Genomic DNA, 22,883 nt, shown 5'->3' with positions numbered 1-22,883 from the left:
AAAATAACATCCACAACCACGAGTGGGCTTGTTGGGACAGCTCATAAGTTACTACCTGGAAGAGGACCCAGCAAAGCCCAGCCCAGGAGTAAATGAAGGGGTCCTTTCCTCCCGTGGCTTGTGTCTGCAGAACTGAGATGTTTTCAAGCACAGACACAGGAAAACAAGCAGGGATGATGGTTTTAGAGGTGGAGGAGAGGAGGCAGGCTGCAGGGGGCTATGAGAGGAAGCTGATGGGTAGAAGATGTACTGCATCTCAGGGCATCCAGTGCATCTGGAGAGAGCCACAGGCAGCCATGGGAGTTGGTCCTGGAGGGCGGAGGAGAGCTGGGCTGGCAGAATGGGAATGAGTCCTCAGCATCAAGGGAAGGTTGGGCCAGATGAGGAAGCAGGGACAGCAAGGCACTCAGACCCAGAGCCTTGGGGTGGAGAATGCCAGGAGCCCAGATGGAAGGTAGAGAAGGACCAGGGTCAGGGGTCAGTACTTTCTGAGATGGGGACATCTGCATGATGGTGGCAGAGGAGAAGGGGGGTGGGGCAATAGATTCAGAGCAAAGCAAAATGGTGGGTGAAGGAAGCACAGGGAAACAGGTTTAGTGGGAGCTGAGGGTGTGGAGACTGCATAGGTTGGAGGGATTCATTTTGCAAATGAGGAGGGACATATGTTTCATTTGAATGCAAGTAAGGAAGCAACCACAGAAACGTATGCATATTTTTGGAAGAAAGCTTGCACAAAATTCACAGGTTATATCCATAAGCAAGGCCTCTATCGCAACTTCTGAGGGGTGTGAGGGTTTTCCTTTCTGGGAGCTAGAGCGAACCCTGTTTTGAGATCCTGGAGAGGAGTTGATTGGAGTCCAGTAGATCTTAGCCCTGGGGACTAAATTCACACACATACCATCATAGTTCGCTGCACTGAGCCCTCCCGCCCCTCCGAGCATCACTACAAGGTGGAGAGCTGGATGTTGGCCATCAGCTAAGCTCACTCATCATCTCCCGCAAACACTAGGTTGGGGCCCACGATTCCACCAGTGCCCCAGCCAAACGCCAGGTTACCATATATCATTGACTTTTGTGGGGAGTCAAAATCTCCAGTGTTAGGTCCACAGATTTCAAGCATCTCCTGTGGCAGAAGCAGGAAGCTGTAAACTGTCTAGGAAGTTGAAAGTGGACACAGGCAGGTGATGTCATTGGCATCCATGTCTTAAAGAGACTGGCTTTAGAGGAGTGTTTTGTGTCACTGAGCTTTCCATCGCACTTAAGAGTTTTCACATTTACTCTCGAAGTTCTACTTCAGTGATACCAACAGCAATCCTGTGGTGTACTTTGATGATCTTCATTTGACAGGTGAAGAAGCCCAGCCTCAACTAGGTCAGGTAGGTTTCCCCAGGGACGGGGCTAGTGGATTTCTGCAGACTCAGGGCCAAGTTATTCCTGTCTCTCCCCACCATATGTTCTTGCCATCATTTGTCAGCAGTCTTGAGAAGTCCCTTCCTCACCCTCGTGTCCACGTTGCCCCCGCTCTGAGGGAAATCTGAGCAAGCTGGGAATGAGCTCTATCCTGCTGGGCAGGTAGAGACAGCTATCAAGGAAGCGTGGCCTGCAACTTTCCCAGGGACACAAGGCCGGAGTCAGGAGGGGACAGGGAGAGGGTGAGAGAGCAGGTGAGGACCAGGATGAAGAGTTTGTGTCCAAGCCCTTGCTTGCAGGGTTGAAAAGAAGGGAGAAAGACAGCAGGATGTGGGAGGGACAGAGGCTGAGGGAGAGGACCCCGTGGTAAGGAAACCCAGGAAGGTGGGGCCCAAGGTGCGGAGGGGCAGGGCCCATCAGATGTGGTGGGCAGTGGTAGAATACCCACATCCTTGGTCCCTGCTCGTGGACACCAGTCTGTTTCCGGAGGCAGTCGCCCACCAGCCTGAGTGCTTCCTGAAGCAAACTCCTCTTTCTTCAGCTTGACTATAGAAGCATGGCCCAGGCAGGCATTCCAGATGTGAAACTGGCTCTTCCCACTCGTGGCATATCCAGCGGGGTGCAGGGGGCAGCTGCACTGGCTGCAGTCAGTAAAGGGGTGCCCCCATCTGTAGAAAAGTTACAAGCAGTAATGGAACGCCCTCACAGCATTCGAACAATGGCAGTGAGGGGGTCCGCCCCCACCACCCTGGTATAGCACCGCCTCCTTCTCGGGCAGGACCGCTGCCCTAAGCCTGCGGGAAGCAGCTTGGAGGGAGAAGGGCACCGGCCAGCGTGGTCTCAGCCCACCCACCTCTGCTGACTCTGCCTCACCCCCTCCCCGAGGTCCCTGCCTCAGCAGCCAACCGGGAAAATGGGTTTGTGTGCAAAGCCCTACCCAGGCAAGCACCCCAGCAACAGCTTCAAGGCTTCCAGCACTTTCTATGGTTGTTCACAGCTCTTGGCTATGGCTCAGACTTCCTTCTCCGGGCTATGATTCAGATGTCCTTGCAGGAGATAGAATGGCCTCTCAGCATTGACACCTTGTCCAGGTGCCTCCTGGGAACTGGTTTTGTCTGTCCCATCCTGGCCATGTGGCTTGCCAGCCTGTCAGAGTGGGAAATGCACTAACTCCATGACAACCCCTTCTATCTGCACCTTGACCAGCAGAAAATTCTCCCAGAGTCTCTAATGGAAAAGTCTTTCTCCTTGGTCCTGGTTCTGACCTTCTAGGGTCATAGGAGCTAGTCTAATCCATCTTCCACCCTGAAACCTTCCATATACTCAAAAGCAGTTCTCTCATAGTCCCTGGGCTCCTCTGTTCCAGGCCAAAGCATCACACAGAGGCCCCTACCCTGCTGGCCCCTGAGAGTGTTCCAAAGGCGCAAGCACAGCCCTCCATGTGTTCCCCTGTGTCTGCCAGTTTCCTTGTTAAGGCAAACCACCCTCCCAGGTGTGAGTTATTAGCATCCTCGTGGTGGGCAGGGAAACCGAGGTAGCAGGCCCGTGGAGCACACAGTCTGGCTATGGAGTCGGCGCCCCAGGCAGGCTGCTGGCAGCCCTGCCCTCGCCCTGGGACCTGGGATGCCCCGGCACCTGGTGTCTCGGTGCTGCCGGCCTGTGCTGCTCAGTCTAGGAGGCAGAGCAGTGAAGGGGGCGTCACTGTCTTGCAGAAATCTCCTTCAGGGTGTGGATGTGCGGGGGCAGCCTGGAGATCATCCCCTGCAGCCGAGTGGGCCATGTCTTCCGGAAGAAGCATCCGTATGTTTTCCCAGATGGCAACGCCAACACGTATATAAAGTGAGTGTGTGTTGCGGGGGTTCGGGTTCCCCGGGGGTGGCATGGCCATGGGCTTTTCTGGTGATAGGCTGTTGCTCTCCCAGGTTCTCTGGTAGGTTCGGCTGCCCGGGTGTCGAGAATGGACAGGGGTTGCGTGTTATGCTTGCTGGGCCACAGTCTGGGCGAGAGAGGTCAGGCCTGCCCATCCAGGTCCAGGCTGGAGGCTTTGAGGCCTTTCTCCACCCTTGACTTCTCCCAGGCTTGGCAAGGTCCTGCCTGTGGCCTTGGGGGCTTCGAGTCACTGGGCAGCACCCTCCTGCAGAGCTCAGGGCTCTGGGTATTTTGTGTTCTTTGGGGCAGGGGAGGGCAGCCATTTTTGCCCCTGAGTTCTAGAAGATCCCCTGCAGGGATCACCTTCAGGCTGGGTCACCAGGGGAAAGGCGCTTGGGGAAGATTCGGGAATGGGGAAGCACGAGTAGATACAGCCCAGATGACCGCTCCAGGGCCTCGCGGGGGCACAGAAACGGCCAGGCTGGCGTAGTCCCTGAGGCCCTGGGCTCCTTTCCTGGGGCTCGCCACTTGCTGCCCAGGGACAGGACGAAGGTCATAGGGTCTCAGTGACCCAGTGATGCCCACTTGCCTATTCTTGCTTCCTCGCTCCCTCCATACACCCGTCTCCTTTTCATGATTTCTTCAGCTTTTTTCCTCTTCTTTAGAAATGCCTCTGCGCCTCCTTTTCTCCTGCTGCTCGTCTTCTCCTCCAGCTTCTTCTCCTCTCCTCTCCAGTCCTCTTGTCACTTGACCCCCTCACTCCCCATTTATTCCTCCTTTGCCCCCTCATTTGGTCCATTTTGGGGAGGGGGAGCAGAGCGCCTCTTTGAGGGTTTTTCTTCCCCTGCAGTGTTTTCTTCTGGGTTCTCTCCTCCTCAGTTACTTGCACGTGTGGACACGTGTGGGTGTGGACAGTTGTAGGGGAGCTGTAGGCTTGACCAGTGAGAAAGCTGACCTCATGCTGGGCAGGTTAGGGTCATGAGAACCCCCTTAACAGGGACTGGAACAAAGGCAGGGCTGCCTGGGGTCTTGACAGGGAAAGATGAGCTGGGATGCCTGGTGCAGGAAAGTCAAGGGGCTATGATGTGGAGTGGGGGCCAGCCGGGGAGTGCGGGGCAGAGCCTCGAGCTCTAGAAAGTTCTTTGCATTTGAGACTGGGCCCTGCCTGCCACCAGTGGAGTTGAGGGGAAACTTGGGGCAGTGTGGTCTCAGCAGCGTCCAGTGTGCTGATGGTTAGGCCAGTGGAGGGAGCTGGCAAGGAGCTGTCTTCAGTGCACCAAGAGCTGGACTGTGTGTGCAAAACTCCTTCAGGTCCACGGGCTTGAAGGACAGGCCATGCCCTCTTGGTGACACCCCCAAGTCCATGCACTCAAGCCTTGGGAGGTGCTGCTCAGGCTTCTGATTGTGTTCCCATGTCTTCTCTTCCGGGTACCCTGGTGTCGTGGATAGCTGAGTGACAACATCCTCCATGTCTGTCTCTTTTTCTGTGACCTTTGGGGTCAGACTCACTGCAGATAGCTAATTTAAAAAAAAAAAAAACAACTTCAGAGTCCTGGCAAACATTTGACCAAGATGGCTTGGTTACTTCATTCTTTACACCTGTGCCAAGCTAATCACATGCCTGTGCAAATCTCATGCGTGACTGGCTTCCCCCTTGGAGAGCTGCGCCCTTTGCTGATAGGGAGAGTTCTAGAACAGGAGCCCACAGATGACCGGAGATGAGATGGTCAACACTCGCCCCTCTTGTATTGGCACCAAAGGAGCACATGAGATTCCTCCTGGCTTTTTTTCTCTTTTTCTGAGAGCCATGGGAAGTTCAATTTCTGGTATAATTTCTCTGGTCTGTGCCTTTTGGGAGGAGGGTATGTCATGACTACTAAAATCCTGTGTCTTGGGGGAGAGGCCCCTTTGGAGACTGGTGGGCTCAGCACCCTGGGGAGAATAAAGTTACTGGACTGTGGTGGCTCCCATAGGGGTGACACTGCCCACTTGTCACATGTGTGTATTTTACCTAGATATGTCCCCGGTCCTCTCAAATAGCCTGTCCCTGACACTCTTTGTCTCCCCAGGAACACCAAGCGGACAGCTGAAGTGTGGATGGATGAATACAAGCAGTACTATTATGCTTCCCGGCCATTTGCCCTGGAGAGGCCCTTTGGCAAGTAAGTGTCTCCCCTAGTTGGTTTGTGCAGACAGCCCGGAGCCCCAGCTCACTGGCCCAAGGCGAGAGGGTCTCCCAGGCCGCCAAGCCCCTCCAGGGCCGGGGCTGGGCCTGATCTCCCCTCCTATGTCTTCTTGCTCCTGCTGGGCACAGGGCCCCGGGCCACGCCTGTGGGAGACCCTGGCAGCCTGGACCATCCACTCAGTGGGTAGAGCCATGCCCTGCGCAGTGGACTGGTGTTTCCAGGTTTCACAGAAAGGTGGGATGCTGGGCTAAGCAGCCCTGCTCCCTCTAGATTAGAGTTCCCTCCTCCTCCTCCTCAGCTACTGGGTCCTTAACCCTCCTCTTTTTAGGAGGAGCAGTACTGTGTAGTCTCCTCTAGAGCAGGGCTCCAGCTTCACGGGGGCGGAAGAGGACAGGGAGGGGAGTTAAGGGCCAGATGCCATTTCCTGAGACGCCTCATTAGTCGTCTGCAAACTGAGAAATGGGTGTGATAGCCCCTGTCTGACAGATGAGGAGCCTGAGGCTTCTACAGCTTCAGGTGCTTGCCATGGATCTCACCATTATAGGAGGAGGAGCCCAAATCACACCTGTCTGATCCCCAGACTTTATGATGTTTCATCCCCCAACTCAGGGCTGGTTTGAGTAGAGAAAAATGGCAACTTGATTGATGTTATATTCATCTTTTTTGAGAGGGGGCAACTGGTGGCTTTTGTCATCTGATGTCCCTCAGTTGTACTAAGGCTGTGGAGCAGATGGCATGTTTGCAGCCTACATGCCATCGATCGAGCCCATCACTCCCAGGTAGATTAAATCACGAGCCTGCCAAAGTGTTTGCATTTCTGAAACTGAAAACCCACGCTGGTCTCCGCTTCTCCTCAGAGCCTCCCACAGTGTTTATTCTGAGTCCTCAGCTTACCTCCGGTTCATTGGCCGTGTCCATCCACCCCTCCTTTCTTCACTGCCTTCCCTCTCCAGCTTGGGTTCTACTTTCTTGCATAAGCAGAGTGCTTAAAAGACGTTGTCCTTGAATCTCTTGCCATGTTGGGCATCTACCCGCCCTCCCAGGCCTCCCTCCTGACCTTGGGTGAACCTGACTTTGTGCCGTTTCCCCCTGTGGGCAGGCTGCTGAACAGCTCTAGGAGTATTGGCTGGTGCTGCTAAACCTCTGTGGCCATCCGGCTCAGGGAGGCCCTCCCTCCGTGGGGCTCCTTAATCCTGCCCCCTTGCCGGCCGACATTCTCCCTCAACCTCCATTTGTACCTTTTCCATTTTCCCCAGCTGCGGAGTCCACCCTGCTTCCTCTCAGCACGTGACACCTCTGTTTTATAGATGAAATAGACAGCACCAGCTTCCTGAGCCTGACCACCCTGTGCCTGTGCTATCCTCCTGTCTCTTTTATCTGGAAGAATAAGGGGTGCCTCCCGCTGTGGCAGGCCAGCCCTCTACCTGTTCCCCAGATGCACCCTTCTCTCCTGCATTCATTCATAAATCAGCACTGATCAAGTTCCCACTGCCTGGATTCATCTCCCCCTGCCTCTCAGCTTCTCAAACTTTCATGTGCACACAGATGTCCCGGGGATCTTGTTACAGTGTGGATGTTGGTTCAGTAGGCGTGCATTTCTGCGAGCCCCAGGTGGTGCTGTGCTGCTGGTCTGAGGACCTCAACTCAAGGAGCAGAATCCCAGGGTGATGGTTTCCAGACTCTCTGCATGTCTCAGTCACCCGGGGAGCTTCAAAAACTGCTGCTGCCTCTGTTTCAGCCTCAGAGAGTAGACTGTGTCCTGGGCTGTAGAATTTGTAAAAGATGCGCGCCCCCCCCCCAACTAGGTGACTCTAACCTGCAGACAGTGTGGGAGCCCCTGTTCCAGGGGACTTTGCCCACCCTGTGCCTTCACGCTCCCTGATCACCCCACTCTCATCTCTATTGCATGGCTCCCATTAGTATTTAAATTTATTCTGTATCTTACATATGTTTTAAAAAATAAGACAGAGAAGGAAAGAAAACAAACTATAAGAACTCTCCCTCAATCCAGCGCTGCTCATCACCTACCTTGTCTTCTGCTCCTTCAGAGCCAAGCTTCATGAAAGAGCTGCCACATTGCTGTCTGTGGCTCCCATTTCCCTGCTTCTGACTGTGAGCTGAGCCCATGGCCTCCATCCCCTACAATCACTCCCACCTGGCCCACCCATGGCCCCCTGGGACCCTTACCTTCCTCGATTACTCCATTGATATGAGTCTTCTCCCACCCAAACCCCTTCAGGCACCCCTCTGATCTTGGTTTCTAGAACTGAAGTCTTGGCTCTCATCCTGAGATGCAAGCTGCACCCTCTCTGCCCACCCTTGTGTGTTGGTCTTCTCTGAGAACCTGTCATAAACCCTTGTTTTACTCCAGGTTTTCCCTGCCATCAGCCACCTCTGTGCTGCTGATAAGCACGTTTCTATCCCTCTCCTGTGCCTCTCCTCTGAGCTCCAGCCCTTAGAGAAGGAAATGGCAATCCAACCAGTATTCTTGCCTAAAAATGTCCCGTGGACAGAGGAGCCTGGTGGGCTACAGTCCATGAGACTGCAGAGTTGGACGCAACAGAGCGATTAAACACATCCTGCACCTCTCCTGAGCTCCAGTCCTTATGTCCAAATAGCAACTGGACATCTCTGCCTGGATGCCCCCCAGGCTCCTCTGACTCAACAAGTTCTAACTGAACTCTTCCTGTTTGCTCCTAAACTCGCTCCTTTCCCCATATTCCCCACCTTAGCTCTTCCATGAATCCTGTTGTCAAACCAGAAATCTTGAGTGTCAACCTTGACTTCTCCCTCCCCGTCTTCCCACACCTCAACAATTACCAAGTCCCAGAGATCCTGCCTCACTCGTAAACTGATCGTCTGGATTCTTGCAAATACTGAACATTTAGCCTTTTTCAAATGATGTCATTCCTGTTCTCATGTTGCTTAGCGTCTGGTGAGGAGATGCGGTTAATGCTGTATAAGAAGTTCCAGTATCATGAGGGCGCCCAGTCCAGTCTTTGGGGTGGAAGGAGGTGAGGCTTGAGAAACCAGGGCTGGTTCTGTGTGGCTGCCGAGGAAGAACAGGGTGTATGTGGAAATCAGGTGTACTGGTGGAAGAGTAGAGAGAATGAAACCTGTCCCTTCTCTCCCATCGCCACCCTACTCCCCTGCCAGAAAGCATGGTCAGCTCTGGGTTTCGACAGTGATCTCCTAACTGCTCTCCCAGCTTTGGGCACCAAACTCATTTACCTTCAGTTGCTATTTTGTTCAGTCGCTCAGTCGTGTCCAACTCTTTGAGACCCCACAGACCCAGATTCCCTGTCCTTCACTATCTCCCAGAGTTCACTCAAACTCATGTCTGTTGAGTTGGTGATACCATCCAACCATCTCATCCTGTCGTCCCCTTCTCCTCCTGCCCTCAATCTTTCCCAGCACCAGGGTCTTCAGTGAGTCATTTCTTCGCATCAGGTGACCAAAGTATTGGAGCTTCAGCATCAGTCCTTCCAATGAACATGCAGGGCTGATTTCCTTTAGGATTGGCTGGTTTGATCTCCTTGCAGTCCAAGGGACTCTCAAGGGTCTTTTTCAGCACTACAGTTTGAAAACATCAATTCTTTGGCACCATCAGTAGATGCTCTTAGAGGAATAATACTACCACATTGTACTCTGTTTCAAACGCATCTGTGGCAGCCCATTGCCCTGAAAATAAAGGCCAAGCTCCTCCTCGGTATTTCACAGGACCTTTATGACTGCACGTTCACCTCTCTTCTCGCTCACCTCCCCTCTCCCACCTCCCCCAACACACACACACACTCTAACCTGCACCACTGCTACTGCCAATAGACCCCTTCCCTCTTCACATGCACTAATCTCTCTCTGCTGTTCCCCTGCCACTGCCAGGTGCCCCCGCTTTACCCTCATTGTCTAGACAAAGTGGTTTGTCTAGAAAATGTCCACTTGCCTTCCAGCTTCCACATCACCACCCAACCACCACCAACCTGATAAGCAAGGGGCCACCCCTGAGGTGCTCCCACAGCCCCTGCACACCCACCCCACATCCACCCTAGGCTGTGAGCACCTGGTTCATTACCTGTCTCTCTTGCTTGAAAGCTCACCATCAGGTCCCTCTTGGGCACAATGCCTGGCACATACTAGGTACTCAGTAAATGACAGAGGATGAGATGGCTGGATGGCATCACCAACTTGATGGACGTGAGTTTGAGTGAACTCTGGGAGTTGGTGATGAACAGGGAGGCCTGGCGTGCTGCAATTCATGGGGTCGCAGAGTCAGACACAATTGAGCAACTGAACTGAACTAAAATGAAATATGTGATGGCCAAAACCCAGAACCAGCTAAAGAGAATTCTTTGAGGCTGGCTTGGCCGGGATGGGGGTTAGCAGGTGGGGGAATACGGGTGGTATTTTAAGAGCAGAATCCAAAGAGGGATTTGTGAGTAAGTAGACCCAGAGCCCTGACAGTGAATTATTAACAACACGCCAAATATTCTTATAGCTTTGTTTTTAATGAAAAGTAAAAATAGCCCCAAATTCTATTTCCAAGTAAAAGCACAAATCTTTGGTGTCTTCACCGCTCCACTGTGAGGTATTGCCAAGTGTTTCCATAGCTCTCTCTGGGGCTCCCAACATCTCTCTTAGTTAATTGCTCCAGCACCCTCCAGAGATTCGTGGGTGCAGAGAGTGGGCGCGGGCTGCACGGGGCACCTCCCAGCCTGGAGGGTGGGTGCCCCTGGGCCATGTGGCTGGTGCCTGTCTCCAACCAGCTGTGTTTTGTCTCCGTGTCTCCCCGCCTCTGCCGCCCCAGCATCGAGAGCAGACTGAGCCTGAGGAAGAACCTGCAATGCCAGAGCTTCAAGTGGTACCTGGAGAATGTCTACCCAGAACTCAGGTATCCGCCCAGTGCTTTGAGCCTTTGCTGCCTGCAGAGAGAGACACTCTGCTAACTTGGTTTGGAGAAGGGACTGCCCGTGGCCATCTGTATGAGGGGTTTTAACTAGGTGGAGTTCTGAAAAGACCAGTTGGCTCTGCTTATCCCAGAAACCAGAGAGAGAATTTTATTCATTGGTGGCATGAGGGATTAAGGTTGGCTTCTGGTAGTATTTCTCAGCTGCTGGGATTTGAGCTCTGGAGTGTGACCTCAGGGCGTGGACTCACTGATTCCAGGCTCCAGACTCCTGAGTCATTCCTTGCTGCCTCATTCCTAGTGGCACCTCTCCCATCCTCAGGCCCTGTTACAAGTCATTGTAACACAGCCAGGGCGACATGCCCCTGCCATTTTCCAGACACTGCCCGACCTCTCCGACAGCTAGTGTTACTGTTAATCCTAAGAACCGCGGATTCTCATCCCTCCATGGCCTTCCTTTAGGGTGCCCAAGGACTCTTCCATCCATAAGGGCAGTATCCGACAGAGGCAGAAGTGCCTGGAGGCTCAGAAGCAGAAAGACCAAGAGATCTCCAGCCTCAAGTTAAGCCCCTGTGTCAAGACCGAAGGCAAGGATGCCAAGTCCCAGGTAAAGTAAGCTGGGACTACTTGAATGGCTGGGGATACTTGAACATATGAATGTGCTTGGCCTCTGCTTCCTGCTTTTGCACGACCCAGGTGTCTAGCTATACCTGGAGCTCTGCATCAGAACGGGAGAAGCACAGTGCCCCTCACTCTGGGACTGGGTTCACTCCGCTAGGTTTCCAAATGCATGGGCTTTCTCTTAACGATGCCTCCCCGGACAACTTAGCACCTCTAGGAATTAACCATTAAATTAGCAGGAGTTGAATGAAAATGTCCAAGCTGCTGCTGGTAAACCTGGGCTGGATCAGGCAGGGTGGGCAGCACAGCCACCAGAAAAGCCACTGCCTCCAGGATGGAATACCTGCTCTATGAGTCTCCCTGCTGATCTCACCCTGTCTTCCAGGCAGTCACATCAGTGGCGGTACGGCCTTCCCCATCGTCCACCATTCCCGTCTCTGGGCAGGTCCCTTGATCATCGCTCTTCTGCCCTCTGCAGGCCTGTGGCTCCACCTCTGCTCTCTCCTGTGTCCCCCAGGTCCAGGGGGACCTCGGTCGCCCCTTCTCAGAAAGGTTTCCTTGTGCCTTAGCTGATTCATCAACACTCTGTGAGTGTTCTGCCCTCTGAGGATCGAGCTCTTTTAAAAGTCACTGGCACATTCACAGCCTGTCTCAACCTCTGTAACACTTGGCCTGCTGGATGCATTAGAGCTTGTCCATCTCTTAACTTCCCTCCTGGCTCTGGGGACACTGCATGATCCCGATTGTCCTGAATTTCTATTCTTTCCACCACTTGTCTTTACTGCTGGCTCCTCTCCCCAGCTCTCAGACCCTTACGGTGAATATTCACCAAGGTTCTCAATTCACTGTTCTTTTCTCTGTGAGTGGTTTCTTGGAAATTTTATTCATGCTTTCAGCTTTAGTAACCTCCTCTGTCTTACTGATTCACAAATTCAGTGTCTTCACCCATCCGTGAATTTACTCATTCATTCATTCACTCAACAAACATGTACATTCTCTGCTGATTGTGGAGATGGACAGACAAAAGGCCATGTTGTGGGCATCAGTGGCCCCTCGAGGGATCTAACACAGAAAGGAACAAGTCAGCAGCCACTGTGATCTAATCTCTGCCCTGGAGAGAGATTGGTCCGTGATGCTGTAGAAGTGCAGAGCGAGGGCGTCCAAGCTCTGCATGAGGGTTGGGAAGTCTTCCCAGAGGACCTGAGCAGGAGTGGTGTCCTCAGAGATGAGTAGAAACACACGAGTCAGGAAGGGGAGAAAGGGCAGGTGGGGAAGTCCAGTGTGTACCACGCCCTAGGCCTGGGAGGCAGGGTGCCTTTCAAGACATAGTCAGAGGGGTGGAATGTGAGGGAGCTACGAAGGTGAGGCCGGAGAGGAAGAGGCACATCACAGCCTCTTTTCCCAGCTGAAGAGGTTGAGTTTTATCCTCAGGAGTAGGAGCTGTGCAAGCCTAGGAGATGGGTAGAGGCTGGCGGGTTTACACTTAGTTGACCCTCCCAGACTCTCCCTCTCAAACACTGGGCGATCGAGTCAGTCCACGGCCATGACAAACCCCTCTGAAACTCAAGCCAACAGATGGCTCCAAGCACCTATCAGGCTCCCCAGCCAATGCACCATCCCCTGATTCTCTCTGAGTGGTCACCTTTCCCAGGCGCTGAGCTCCCAGTCCTGTGCATCATCTCCTGTGGCTCCTGTTTTTCCTGCACCCCCCATTCCTGCAAGCCCTCCTCCCCTCAGAATAGCTGTTCTTGGCCCAGGCATTCACTTCTTCATGCCAGATCAGCAGCCCTCAGGCACTATTGACAGCTGGGGCTGGGTCAGTCTGTGGTGGGGACCATCCTGTGTGCTGTAGGCTGTCTAGCGGCTCCCCTGGTCCCTGCGCACTGGATGTCAGTAGCATCCCCCCCACACACACACACCAGTCATGCCAATCAAAGCTGTCTCCAGGCTTTACCAAAGGCCCCTGGGAGACAAGACCACTCTGCTTGGGAACCACTGTGTTAGATTATGGCCACTGCCTCAAGTAACCTGTGGTCACCACACCATAGTTCCCCATCCCCATGCAGCCTTCAGTGGCTCCCCAGTGTCTGCCTTGGCCTGGCACTTCAGGCATCACACCCCCACCCCCAGCCTCCAGATTGCCAAGATTTTTCCAAAAATCATCTCTGCTCCAGCAGGACATGGGAGGGGGCTGCCTGAGTCAGACAGGAAAGGGGGAAGGAGACAGAGGTGTCAACTGTGCTTGAAGTGTGGCAGCATGGCTGAGAATGATACCGCTTGTCAGTGCCGTTTTATAAAATGTGTGAGGAGATAACACACATCGCTCTCTTCTGTGTGTGGGCCCTGCTTGTGGGGGATTGCAAACAGCCAGAATGTCATTGCCCCCCTTTCCCTGGAACAGAAGTTTGTCTTGTCTGTTTGTAGCAGAGTAGGGGTTCTTCTGTCTTTGGTTGCATAAGAAATGGCAGCGGGTAGCCACTGGCTCTCTGGGTCTCAGGAAGGAGTCCCCGCAACCCCTGTAACCTGGCTAAGGAAGATGCTGCCAGGCCTTCATTTAACTGGAAAGGAAAGGTCCCTCTTCTGGCTGACATTATGGTGGAGTGAGGAAGGGGAGAGGAAAGAGCTGTCATTGTTGGAAACTACGGCTTATCACGGAAACCGTCTTCAAGTGAGCAAAGAGTTCTTTTCTAGAGGATCTTGCCAAGCTGTCACTCCTCTCTGCTTCAGAGAGAACAGTTGGGTGTGTGTGGCAGCAGTTCGAATTCAGGATATGGAAAGAATACACGAGTTAGGAAGATGTTCAGTTTTCATCAACTGATAACACCTACTGAGTGTGTGTGGTGCCCTGGGCACCAGGCTGCATGCTGGGGTACAGGGTGGGACTAAGCGCAGGTTAGACACAGCTCTCTCCTAGTAGGGCCCACAGCCAACAGCAGGCCTGGGGTGCCTGTCCAAGTATTCTGAAGGTGTTGAACCCATGAAGAGAAATCCACATAGTTATTTCAGCCAGACGGGTCCCCCAGGCGTGTGCCTGGGGGTGCATGCATGTGTTTCTGGGTGTGTGCGTGTTCAAGCCCGAGTGTGCATGGAGGGTACACCCTTGTGGGATTGACTTAGGTTACCTTTCTCTTCCTTTCAGTGTCTGCTGCTCCTTCCTGCGTAGACTCCCTGAGCTGTCCTCCCGTTTCCCGACCCCTCCTGCTAATGCACTCGCCCTCCTTTCCTCCTCTCCCTTCCCACATCTCTGGCTTCTCCTATCCCTTGGCCGTTCAGAGATGTCGCACTGCCCCTCAGACCCGGACTCTCTCACCTTCCCTCCTGCCCCCACCTCTCTGTCTCTGAGAGACCACGTCAAGGAAGCGATATAAAAACCCAGTTAAGTAGATGTTATCCTCATTTTACGGATAATGAGACTGAGGTCTGGAGAGATGATCCCAGGTCAGACGCTAGGAAGTGAGGAAGGCAGGATTTGAAAATCTGGCCGCCATACTACATCAGCTGTTGCTGCTGCTGCGGCTCGAGTCATAACTGGTTCCAGGGCCCTTTTATTCCACTGAATCTCTGGAGAAGTTGTCCGTCTCTGAGGCCCCTCCTCCCGGTTGTAAATATTAAAACTAGAGATCAGCTCCTCCTTGACAGGAGATAGCCAGCATGAGGTTCTTCCTCTTGGCTGGTTTCCAGTGGCAGCCCCTATGAGAAGGAAACCAAGGTCACACCCCACGTCAGGGACCTGGGAGCGGGCAGACCCGATATCAACGGGAACTGAGCAAGAATGTGAATGGAGGCCCGCTCTCCTCAGACTCCACGCTAGCCCAGGGGACGCACACGGCTCTGCCTTCCAGCCTCGGCTGGCCCCTTTTCTTCCCACCTCACCTCTGTCCCCACTGTGAACTCCCAGCCTGCATCTCACCATGTGGTCACTCTCCTCCAAACAGTCCCCTTAGGGCCTGGGTGTGGGTACTAGGAACTCAGTCAATCCTCTGGAATGGACCCAGGGAGAGAGATCCATGCAGGTCCTGAATTGGGCTCGCGTCATTTGGGTGGTGGGTTCTGGGGTCCTTGACTTGTGAGCAGAGCATGGGGGTCTGGGGCCTTGAACTCTGCTTCCAGTTGGCCACTCACTCCACAGGTGGCGTGTCCCCGGGCACGTGGGTGTCCGTGATGTTGAGAGAAGTCCATATGACCATGGCTGTTTTCTGGCTCCAACACCGGCTTACCACCCTGCTCTACCCCCAGCCCCATCCATCCCTCACCCGGCCTTACCTTCCTTTCTTCGCTTGTTTGTCAACCTTGGGAACAAAATAGCTAACCTGAGTGTGTTTTCAAGATGGTGGCAGCCTGGTACCTTGGGTAGAGAGTGAGAGAAATACACCATCAGTTTGTAAATATGTGAAGCCCCAGGAGCCTCCTGGGTAATAAGTTTCGTGTCAATTTTATTGGATTCCCTAGAAAAACATTTGTGAAGGATAGGAAAAGACAGATGTACCAATCTAGTCATATCTCAATTTAAAGAAATGGGAAAAACATAAAACTTTGCAGTGTGTCCTTCTACCTGGAAGCCCAATAGTTCAAGCTACCGGCTTGTGAAGGATTCAGGCAGGTAGCTGGGTGGCCTGGAGATGAAGATCAGAGCCCTTCCCCCCAAACCCACACTTGCACTGGCACCTCTCCATCAGTCTACACATGGGACAGGCTGCCAGCAGTCACTTCCCCACCTGACACCACCCTTCCTCCCCAGCTTTCTCAGCACACCCTTGTGCTTGCCCCAGCATGACTGCCTCTCAAATGTCACTCCTGGGAGGTAAAGCAAAGGCAGTTTTCCAAAGGGAGACCTCCAGGGCCGTCTCTCCCGTTGGCATCCTGCACCAGCACAACCAACAGGCAGTAACTGAGCTCTTGGTCCATGGCCAGCACCGTCTGGACATGTCTGCGCATCACCCTCCATGTAAGGGGCTGCTGTTACCTTCATTTCACAGATGAGACTAAGGCGCAGAGTGAAGTAGCTCATCCAGATTTGGGGGTTCATAAACAGGTGAGCCAGGATCCCTGCCCCGGCAGTCACTCCAGGACCCAACACAGTATGTACTGGGTGTATTCTCACAGCGAGGGAGGAAAGGACAGGATGGATCGGAAACGAAGACTCCAGAGTGAGTCTAGTGAAGATCCCAACTTCACTAAAGGAGGGGAGTGTGTCCCAGAGCATCCCCTGGTCAGAGGGCCCCAACCTGGGTGTGGCTGAGCTCTGTCCTTGCGGGTGGTGAAGAGTCCCAGCACAGCTGATCAGTGCATTTGGGGGATCCCGCAGCTATACAGGTGTATCAAGAGGTCAGCTAAACTGAATGTTCACTTGAATCCACCTGTTCATGCCCAACATCTTGTCTGAAGTGGGCTTCCAGGGCATGTTTGATGGACCAGTATGATGCCCGGTGTGGCCTAAGAGGTTCAAGGCCAGCCTATGGCCCCGAGTGTGCTGGGTTTGGATCCCATCTCACTGAGGGGGTCCCCTGGCATTGCCCAGGGCAACCGTTGACCTCAGTCCCCCTCCCATCAAATCGTACCTGCCTCCCAGAGTGGCCGTGAGGGTCTTGTAGACAATGAAAGTGGAAGAGCTAGGACAGGAGCACCCCTCGGCATTACGTAATTGTGGCTGCCGAATCACAGAACGGCCAGCAAGGCTGGCTCCCATCCTCTGTTTCTTCTCCATTGTTTATTCTTCCCTACATGGGGGAATTTTTGAAATGGAAACTTACCACCAGCAGAAAATGAGGTGCACTTCTGCCTAAAGGAAAACACAGCCCCCTAACTTCTGTCAACTTGGCAATCTTTTTCTGTCCTCACCCAACCACTCCTCCTTCCCACGTGTCGGGAAAATATTGTTCACAGAGATTCTGCTCCAGGGGCCAGGCCCGTAGCTCGGTGTTCCACGTGCATCTTCTTACGTCACCTGCACAACAACCGTCTGAACCATGTCAGTACCCCCATTTCACAGATGGTGTAAGCAAGGCTTAGATAGACTGACCAAGGCTACCCAGGTCATATGAGAGTCTTGCTAAAGCAGGACATGGGCCACCTGCCTCCAGAGACCAAGCTCTTAGACCAGGCTAGGGTTTCTCAACCACAGCACTATTGGCATTGGTATTAGATGATTCTTCATTGTAGGGACTATCTGTGCATCGTAGAATGTTTAACAGCATTCCTGGCCCCACCTACTAGCCAGTAATATCCCCAACCTAGTCATAGTAGTAAAAAAATGCCTTGAGACACCGCCCAATGTTTCCTGGGTAGGTGGCTGGGGGCAAAAGCACCTGAGCTGAGAAATACTACCCTAGACTTATTGCTTCTTACCTGCTAGAGGTGACTCTGGACCATTCTAGAGTCAAACCCTGCGCTGAGCCCCTGACTTAGCTTCTTGCCTGCTTCCTTCAGAACTTTGCTCCTTCAGGTATCTCCTCATGAGAACTTCTTTCCTCTCTGCTTCTCCATCCAATGCAGGATGGTGAGCCCCAGGCTGAGCGCTGTGGCCAGATGGGCATTTACTAGAGAGAGGTCTGCTCCCCACTGATTGGCACTACCATCTCCACTCACACTGGCAGCTCCAGCGATGTCCTCTGAGCATGGAAGGCTGGCAGGTGGTCCAACCTGGACCATACCCTTACCATCATCAGTCCCCATCTTTCAGGGCAGGAGCAAAGCAGGTCAACGGCCAGGAGGAGATGTCCTCCTCCAGCTCCTCATCAGTCTGTCCTGGAGTGGGGCAAGGCGGCCCACACCGCCTCCAGGATGGCCTCTGGGGTCTTCCCATGGATATGGCTGTCTGTGTGCACTGGGTTAGGGGCTGGGACTTCTCCAGTCCCCCAGAAGGCGCTGTCAGTGCTTGGCGATCAAGGCCAGGCCAGCCTGAGCCACCAGTGCTGCCTTCTTGAATTCATTTCTGACTCTGAGATTCATTTAATAAGCCCATTCATCACCGGCCATTCTGGGAAGCTAGACAGGCTGCAGAATGGGAATTGGAAACCCTCTCCTCACTTCCTGCCCTGCCTGCTCCTGTGTTGTGCTTCCCGTTAAGCTCTCTCCTCTCCTCTGCGCTCCTCTGGGGAAATGCAAGAATGGATTATTCTGATGCCAGTAAAGCACCAGCTAATGGAAAGTCCACGTGGTGTGAGGGCTTCGATCCTTGTCTGACCTCCCTGGGGGTTGGTCGGCTCAGCCCCCAGCACCACAGTGTACCATGTGTGTTCCTTCCCAAAAGGCATTTGTGGATGGGAGGTGTCTCGGGGCACAAGGGCCACCTCTCCCCACCCTCCCACCTGCCATCCCCAGCATTTCTGGGTTTTGAAGCCCCTAAGATACTTAAAAAGAAATGCCAAAATGGGTTTCCAGAAATTGTGGTATATGTTAAGTTTTTGTGTTTAATCAGTTAACTTTTTTAATATAAAAAAACACAAAGCCGGTGTATTATAGTAATCATAAGATAATTACAGGGTTTATTTTTAAAATGCTAATTCATGGTTCACTGCAAGCTGTGTGGTCGGGTAACAGGACAGAGCGATGAGCTTCATCTTTCTGCATCGCTAACTGTGTGTTTAGCCTCATTTCCCGACAATGCGGAAGTCTAACACTGAGGCCAGTTGTACCGTGGACCTAGGCAAATGGCCCCTGGGCAGCCCTGCCCATAAACAACGGCCCTTCTCTCCCCTCTCCACTGGCCAGGGGACTGTCTGGGCTCACACCCAGGACCTGTTGTCCACTTTCTTCATTACTCTCCCCAAATGTTTCGGACCCTAGAGCCCCCCGCTGAGCCTGATTCAGGACCCATGTGGATCTCTCTCCCTGGGTCCTTTGCAGAGGATGGACTGTGTCCTTAGTACCCACATCCAGGCCCGAGGGGACCCCTTAGAGGGGAGTGACCATGTGAAGAGGTGCAGGCTGTGAGTTCATGGTGGGGACAGAGGCAAGGTAGGAAGTAAAAGTGGGCAGCCCAGGCTGGGAGCCAGAGCTGCGTAGGTTCCCTGGTCTGTTGTTGGGTCTGCGGAGAGGAGGCCTCCACTCATATTCTTGCTCAATTCCCATCAATGTCAGGTCTCCCTCCTCCCCAGCCCCCAACATGGGGTGTGACCTTGGTTTCCCTTCTCATAGGGGCCACTGTTGGAAGCTGGCCAAGAGGAAGAACCAGCTGTCTCCTTTCAAGGAGGAACTGATCTCTAGTTTCAATATTTACAACCTGGAGGAGGGACTCTCAGAGACAGACATCTTCTCCAGAGATTAAGTTGAATAAAAGAGCCCTGGAACCAGACATGATTCCAGCAGCAGCAGCAACAACAGCAGAGAGGTTGGGGAGAGTGGATGCAGGGCCACTTCCTGTAACTGACTTAGGGTGACCTCTCTGACTTTACCTTCCTCGTCTATAAAAGGGGGATGATAACAGTACCTACCTAACTGGAGTCGCAGATTAAGTTAACATGTGTAAAGCTCCCAGAACAGCTCCTGGTACACAGTAAGTGCTCAAGAAATGCGAGCTGGTATTAGCCGTATCGTCATGGTTCTGGTCACCTCCGTGCATGTGGAGGAAGGCAAATGGTACGCATAAGATGGTGATGTTCACAAGGCCAGAGGAGTATTATGCATTTCCTAATGTTTTTAGTATAAAACAGTTTTGAATAGATATAGGACTCGTTTGGAGGAGTATGAAGAACCCCCGTGGACCCATGCCAGCCTTCAGGAATTTTCAGTTCACAGCCAGTCTTCATCCGTCTCTATGTCCATCCTACTCCCCAGGAGGACTTTCTGGGCTAGGTCTTTTCCTGGCACCGGTGGCCTGCTATGGCAACAGAGCATCAGCTGGACAGTGGGGGTGTCATGGAAGAGGAAGGGTACAGCGCTTACTGGGGTCCTCTCTGCAGCTCCCCTCGGGGCATCCAATTCACAAATCTCTATCCCGTGATGAAGGCAAAGGACAGATGCTATCCCTGTTTTACAACCTGGGGAAAAACCTCTTGAAGGTTCGAGTTTGACAACTATTATGCTAGCATTCCTGCCCCTGATTTAAGAGCTAGGTAGTGGCCTGAGCTGCTGGTTGCTGTCTGGTCTGTGGCACCTGGAACTCTTTTCTCATAATGAGCCGCCAGATCTCTGCTCGTCCTTCCAGTTCCTTAGCTCCTCCAGCTGCAGGAGCCCCAGGGCTGAGTGCTGGGCTCCCCTGGAGCACTGGTGTGCGTGCGCCCTCTTGGAACAGTTTTATTTCTTGTGACTTCCTTCTTTCCATCCTGCTCTTCTCCCACCCCTCCGTCGGAACACCTCCTCGTTCCCTTTGTCCCTCTGTCTTCCTGTTGTCAGAGATCTCATGTTCTCAGGGCACCGATTTGGACATCTTTTCAAAGAAGAGGTGTTCTAAACACAACTGCAGGGGGTGGGGGGATCCCTGGTCACCTGCCAGGTGGCTGCTTTAAATGTCAAGTGTAGGGAAGGGACAGCGTCGAATCAGAGAAACTGGAGGCTGTGACGCTTAGCTGGGGTGTTGCTCAGTTTCCTGCCCAAGCCCAGAATTGTCCCTTGCCTCCCAGAGGTGACCTGCCTGCCCCAGGCTGGTGCCCTTCATTGGAGTAGGGGCGAGGACTTCCCTGGAGGTGTGACCTGAGAGTCTCTGACTCTTGAGTGGCATTTTCCCAGGTGATCTGTTGACAGTGGGGTCCTCCTAGGACCCCCACCCCCGTGCTTTGTACCAAGCTGTGCTAATTGTCACACGTGGGCACAGTAGTGTCCCACCAGGGTGGCTTCCAAGCACCTTGAGCTGACCCTGCCTGGCCTCTTCTCTCCAGATCTGGGCCTTCACCTACACCCAGCAGATCCTGCAGGAGGAGCTGTGCCTGTCAGTTATCACCTTGTTCCCTGGTGCCCCAGTGGTTCTTGTCCTTTGCAAGAATGGAGATAAAAGACAGGTAAGTGCTCAGTGCGTCCGCCCTGGAAGGTGGCCGCCTGTGTAGGTCTGACTCTGTGTGCAGGAAAGAAAGAAGCTAGAGAGGAGGGAGAGTTGATAAAGAAGACATTCTTCTGGCTAGGAGAAAGGAGGGGAACTCTGGTCCCATCTGTGGTGCCCAGGCAGCCATCAGCTGCCATGTGAAAGCCTGTTGATCGCGTTGGACCTCTGCTTGCACGTGTGTCCTGTACTGCCCAGTCCTGCTCAAACGCCCACCAGGATCCCAGAGCATGCTGGGACAGAGGCTGCAGGGCCACTAGGATGAGCAAGACTCGAACCTCTGCCTTCAGGGGCCTTGCTAGGGCTCTGGCAGAACTTCCCACAAAGTTCATAGCACTCTGGGTGCATGGCGTGCTTGGTTCCTGTGGGGGCAAAGTTGTTGGCATCACCCAGTTCCCACCAACTGGGTCTTGTTAGGTGGGAATGCCCATTTTTATGGCTCACCAGCTTTGTGAGCCTTGGCAGCTTCGTGGACATCTCTGAGCCTCAGTTTCCTCCTCTGTGCAATGAGGCTGGTGATGTACATCATACAGGGCTGCCATTTAAAGCAGTTCACCAAGTCATCCATCCATGACACCCGGTCAGCGGTGGTTCCCCCATACCTGGCCATCCCCTCCCTCCTTGTCGTGTGTGGTGAGGTGTGGGATGCAGCCACACAAGACCTTCTCTCTGCTTGGGCCGTCGTGTGCTGAAGCTCTTTGGAGGAGCAGAGATTCAGGCACAGGGAGCTGCCCTTCCATCCCTCCTGCTTCACCAGCTGCCCCCCTCCCCTCAGTCACTCTCTCCCACTCCTTCATGACAGTGTGGATAGCGAGTGTGGATCATTTCTTTCATTGCTTCTGTGACTAATTTGCTTCACATTTTCTGGCCTAGTGCTTGGAAAGTTATTGCCTTCTAATGAGTTTTCCTAGCAAACATATTGATTTTGCTTTTACTTTTTCTAATTCATTTTTTTAAAAAGCCAGCAACAATACCTGGTAAGGCAATTAGTTGCAGCTTTCTTCCTCCTTGAGACCATGAAGTCAAGTCTCCGGATGACACTAGCCCTGTGGTGTCAACATTTTTGATAACACTGGAACTCGTGATACTGTTGCTAGGACCTAGGGCCTTAGTCGGAGAATCCCACTTAATCCTCTCCCCTCTCCAACTCTCCAGCAATGGACCAAGACTGGCTCCCGCATTGAGCACATGGCGTCCCACCTCTGCCTGGACACAGACATGTTTGGCGACGGCACTGAAACTAGCAGGGAAGTCGTCATCAATCCGTGTGAGTCCTCACTCATGAGCCAGCACTGGGACCTGGTGAGCTCTTGAGGAAGCGTTCGGAACGAGCAGGGGCCATGGGGCGGTGCTTCCCTGGGTGAGACACAGACTGGAGACCAGGCTGCACGTGGCCGTATGCTTAGCAGAAGCCCTGAATGGGGAGACGGACGCAGAGCTCCCCCCCACCCCCCAGGACGGGAGCGGTTGTCTCAGGGAGGATGCAAGCAAAGATGCAAGCCAAGAGGAACTCAGACAGATCCCCGTGTTCTCAATGCCATTAAGTTCCAGTCCTGGCCAGGTGTGCCCCGGAATGGTGTCTGGAGACAGAGATCTGATGGCAAGTGTTGATGTTTATCCCCTGTCTTAACAAAAGAGGCCAGAGAAGAACAGCTTTCCTTGTCACTAGGCCAGGATTCCAGTGAAAGATCAAGAGTGGAGGTTGTTTTCAAAACAAATAAAGAACCTTTTTGAAGTTTTGTCTGTGTGTCTCTTATTTTGTTTCCACTTACGTTAGCTCGGAGCTAGGTTAAGTTCTCCTTTGAATTGGGGCGTGGGGCTGATGGGGACTCGTGGCTGAAGAGGAGGACAGGGAGATGGAACCCTGCACCACCGACAGCCTGTGCAACCTTGAAAAGAGATAGAACTTCTCTGGCCCTTC

At 53.2% G+C, this 22,883-nt stretch overlaps 1 protein-coding gene across 1 annotated transcript in view; it reads left to right on the top strand.

Moving 5' to 3' along the window:
- GALNT14 (polypeptide N-acetylgalactosaminyltransferase 14) overlaps positions 1–22,276 on the top strand; it is a 218,361-nt gene extending 196,085 nt beyond the window's left edge. The window contains exons 10-15 of the mRNA XM_068974553.1: positions 3,123–3,249; positions 5,349–5,441; positions 10,270–10,353; positions 10,831–10,975; positions 20,805–20,924; positions 22,118–22,276. Of these exons, the coding sequence (XP_068830654.1) occupies positions 3,123–3,249; positions 5,349–5,441; positions 10,270–10,353; positions 10,831–10,975; positions 20,805–20,924; positions 22,118–22,276 (728 nt within the window). The remainder of the gene's footprint in view (positions 1–3,122; positions 3,250–5,348; positions 5,442–10,269; positions 10,354–10,830; positions 10,976–20,804; positions 20,925–22,117) is intronic.
- The last annotated feature ends 607 nt before the right edge of the window (positions 22,277–22,883 follow it).

The sequence above is a fragment of the Capricornis sumatraensis genome, chromosome 1 (genome assembly GCF_032405125.1).
Source record: "Capricornis sumatraensis isolate serow.1 chromosome 1, serow.2, whole genome shotgun sequence".
Taxonomy (NCBI): domain Eukaryota; kingdom Metazoa; phylum Chordata; class Mammalia; order Artiodactyla; family Bovidae; genus Capricornis; species Capricornis sumatraensis.
The sequence above is the reverse complement of the archived record's forward strand: the minus strand, read 5'-3'. Positions and strand labels throughout refer to the sequence as shown.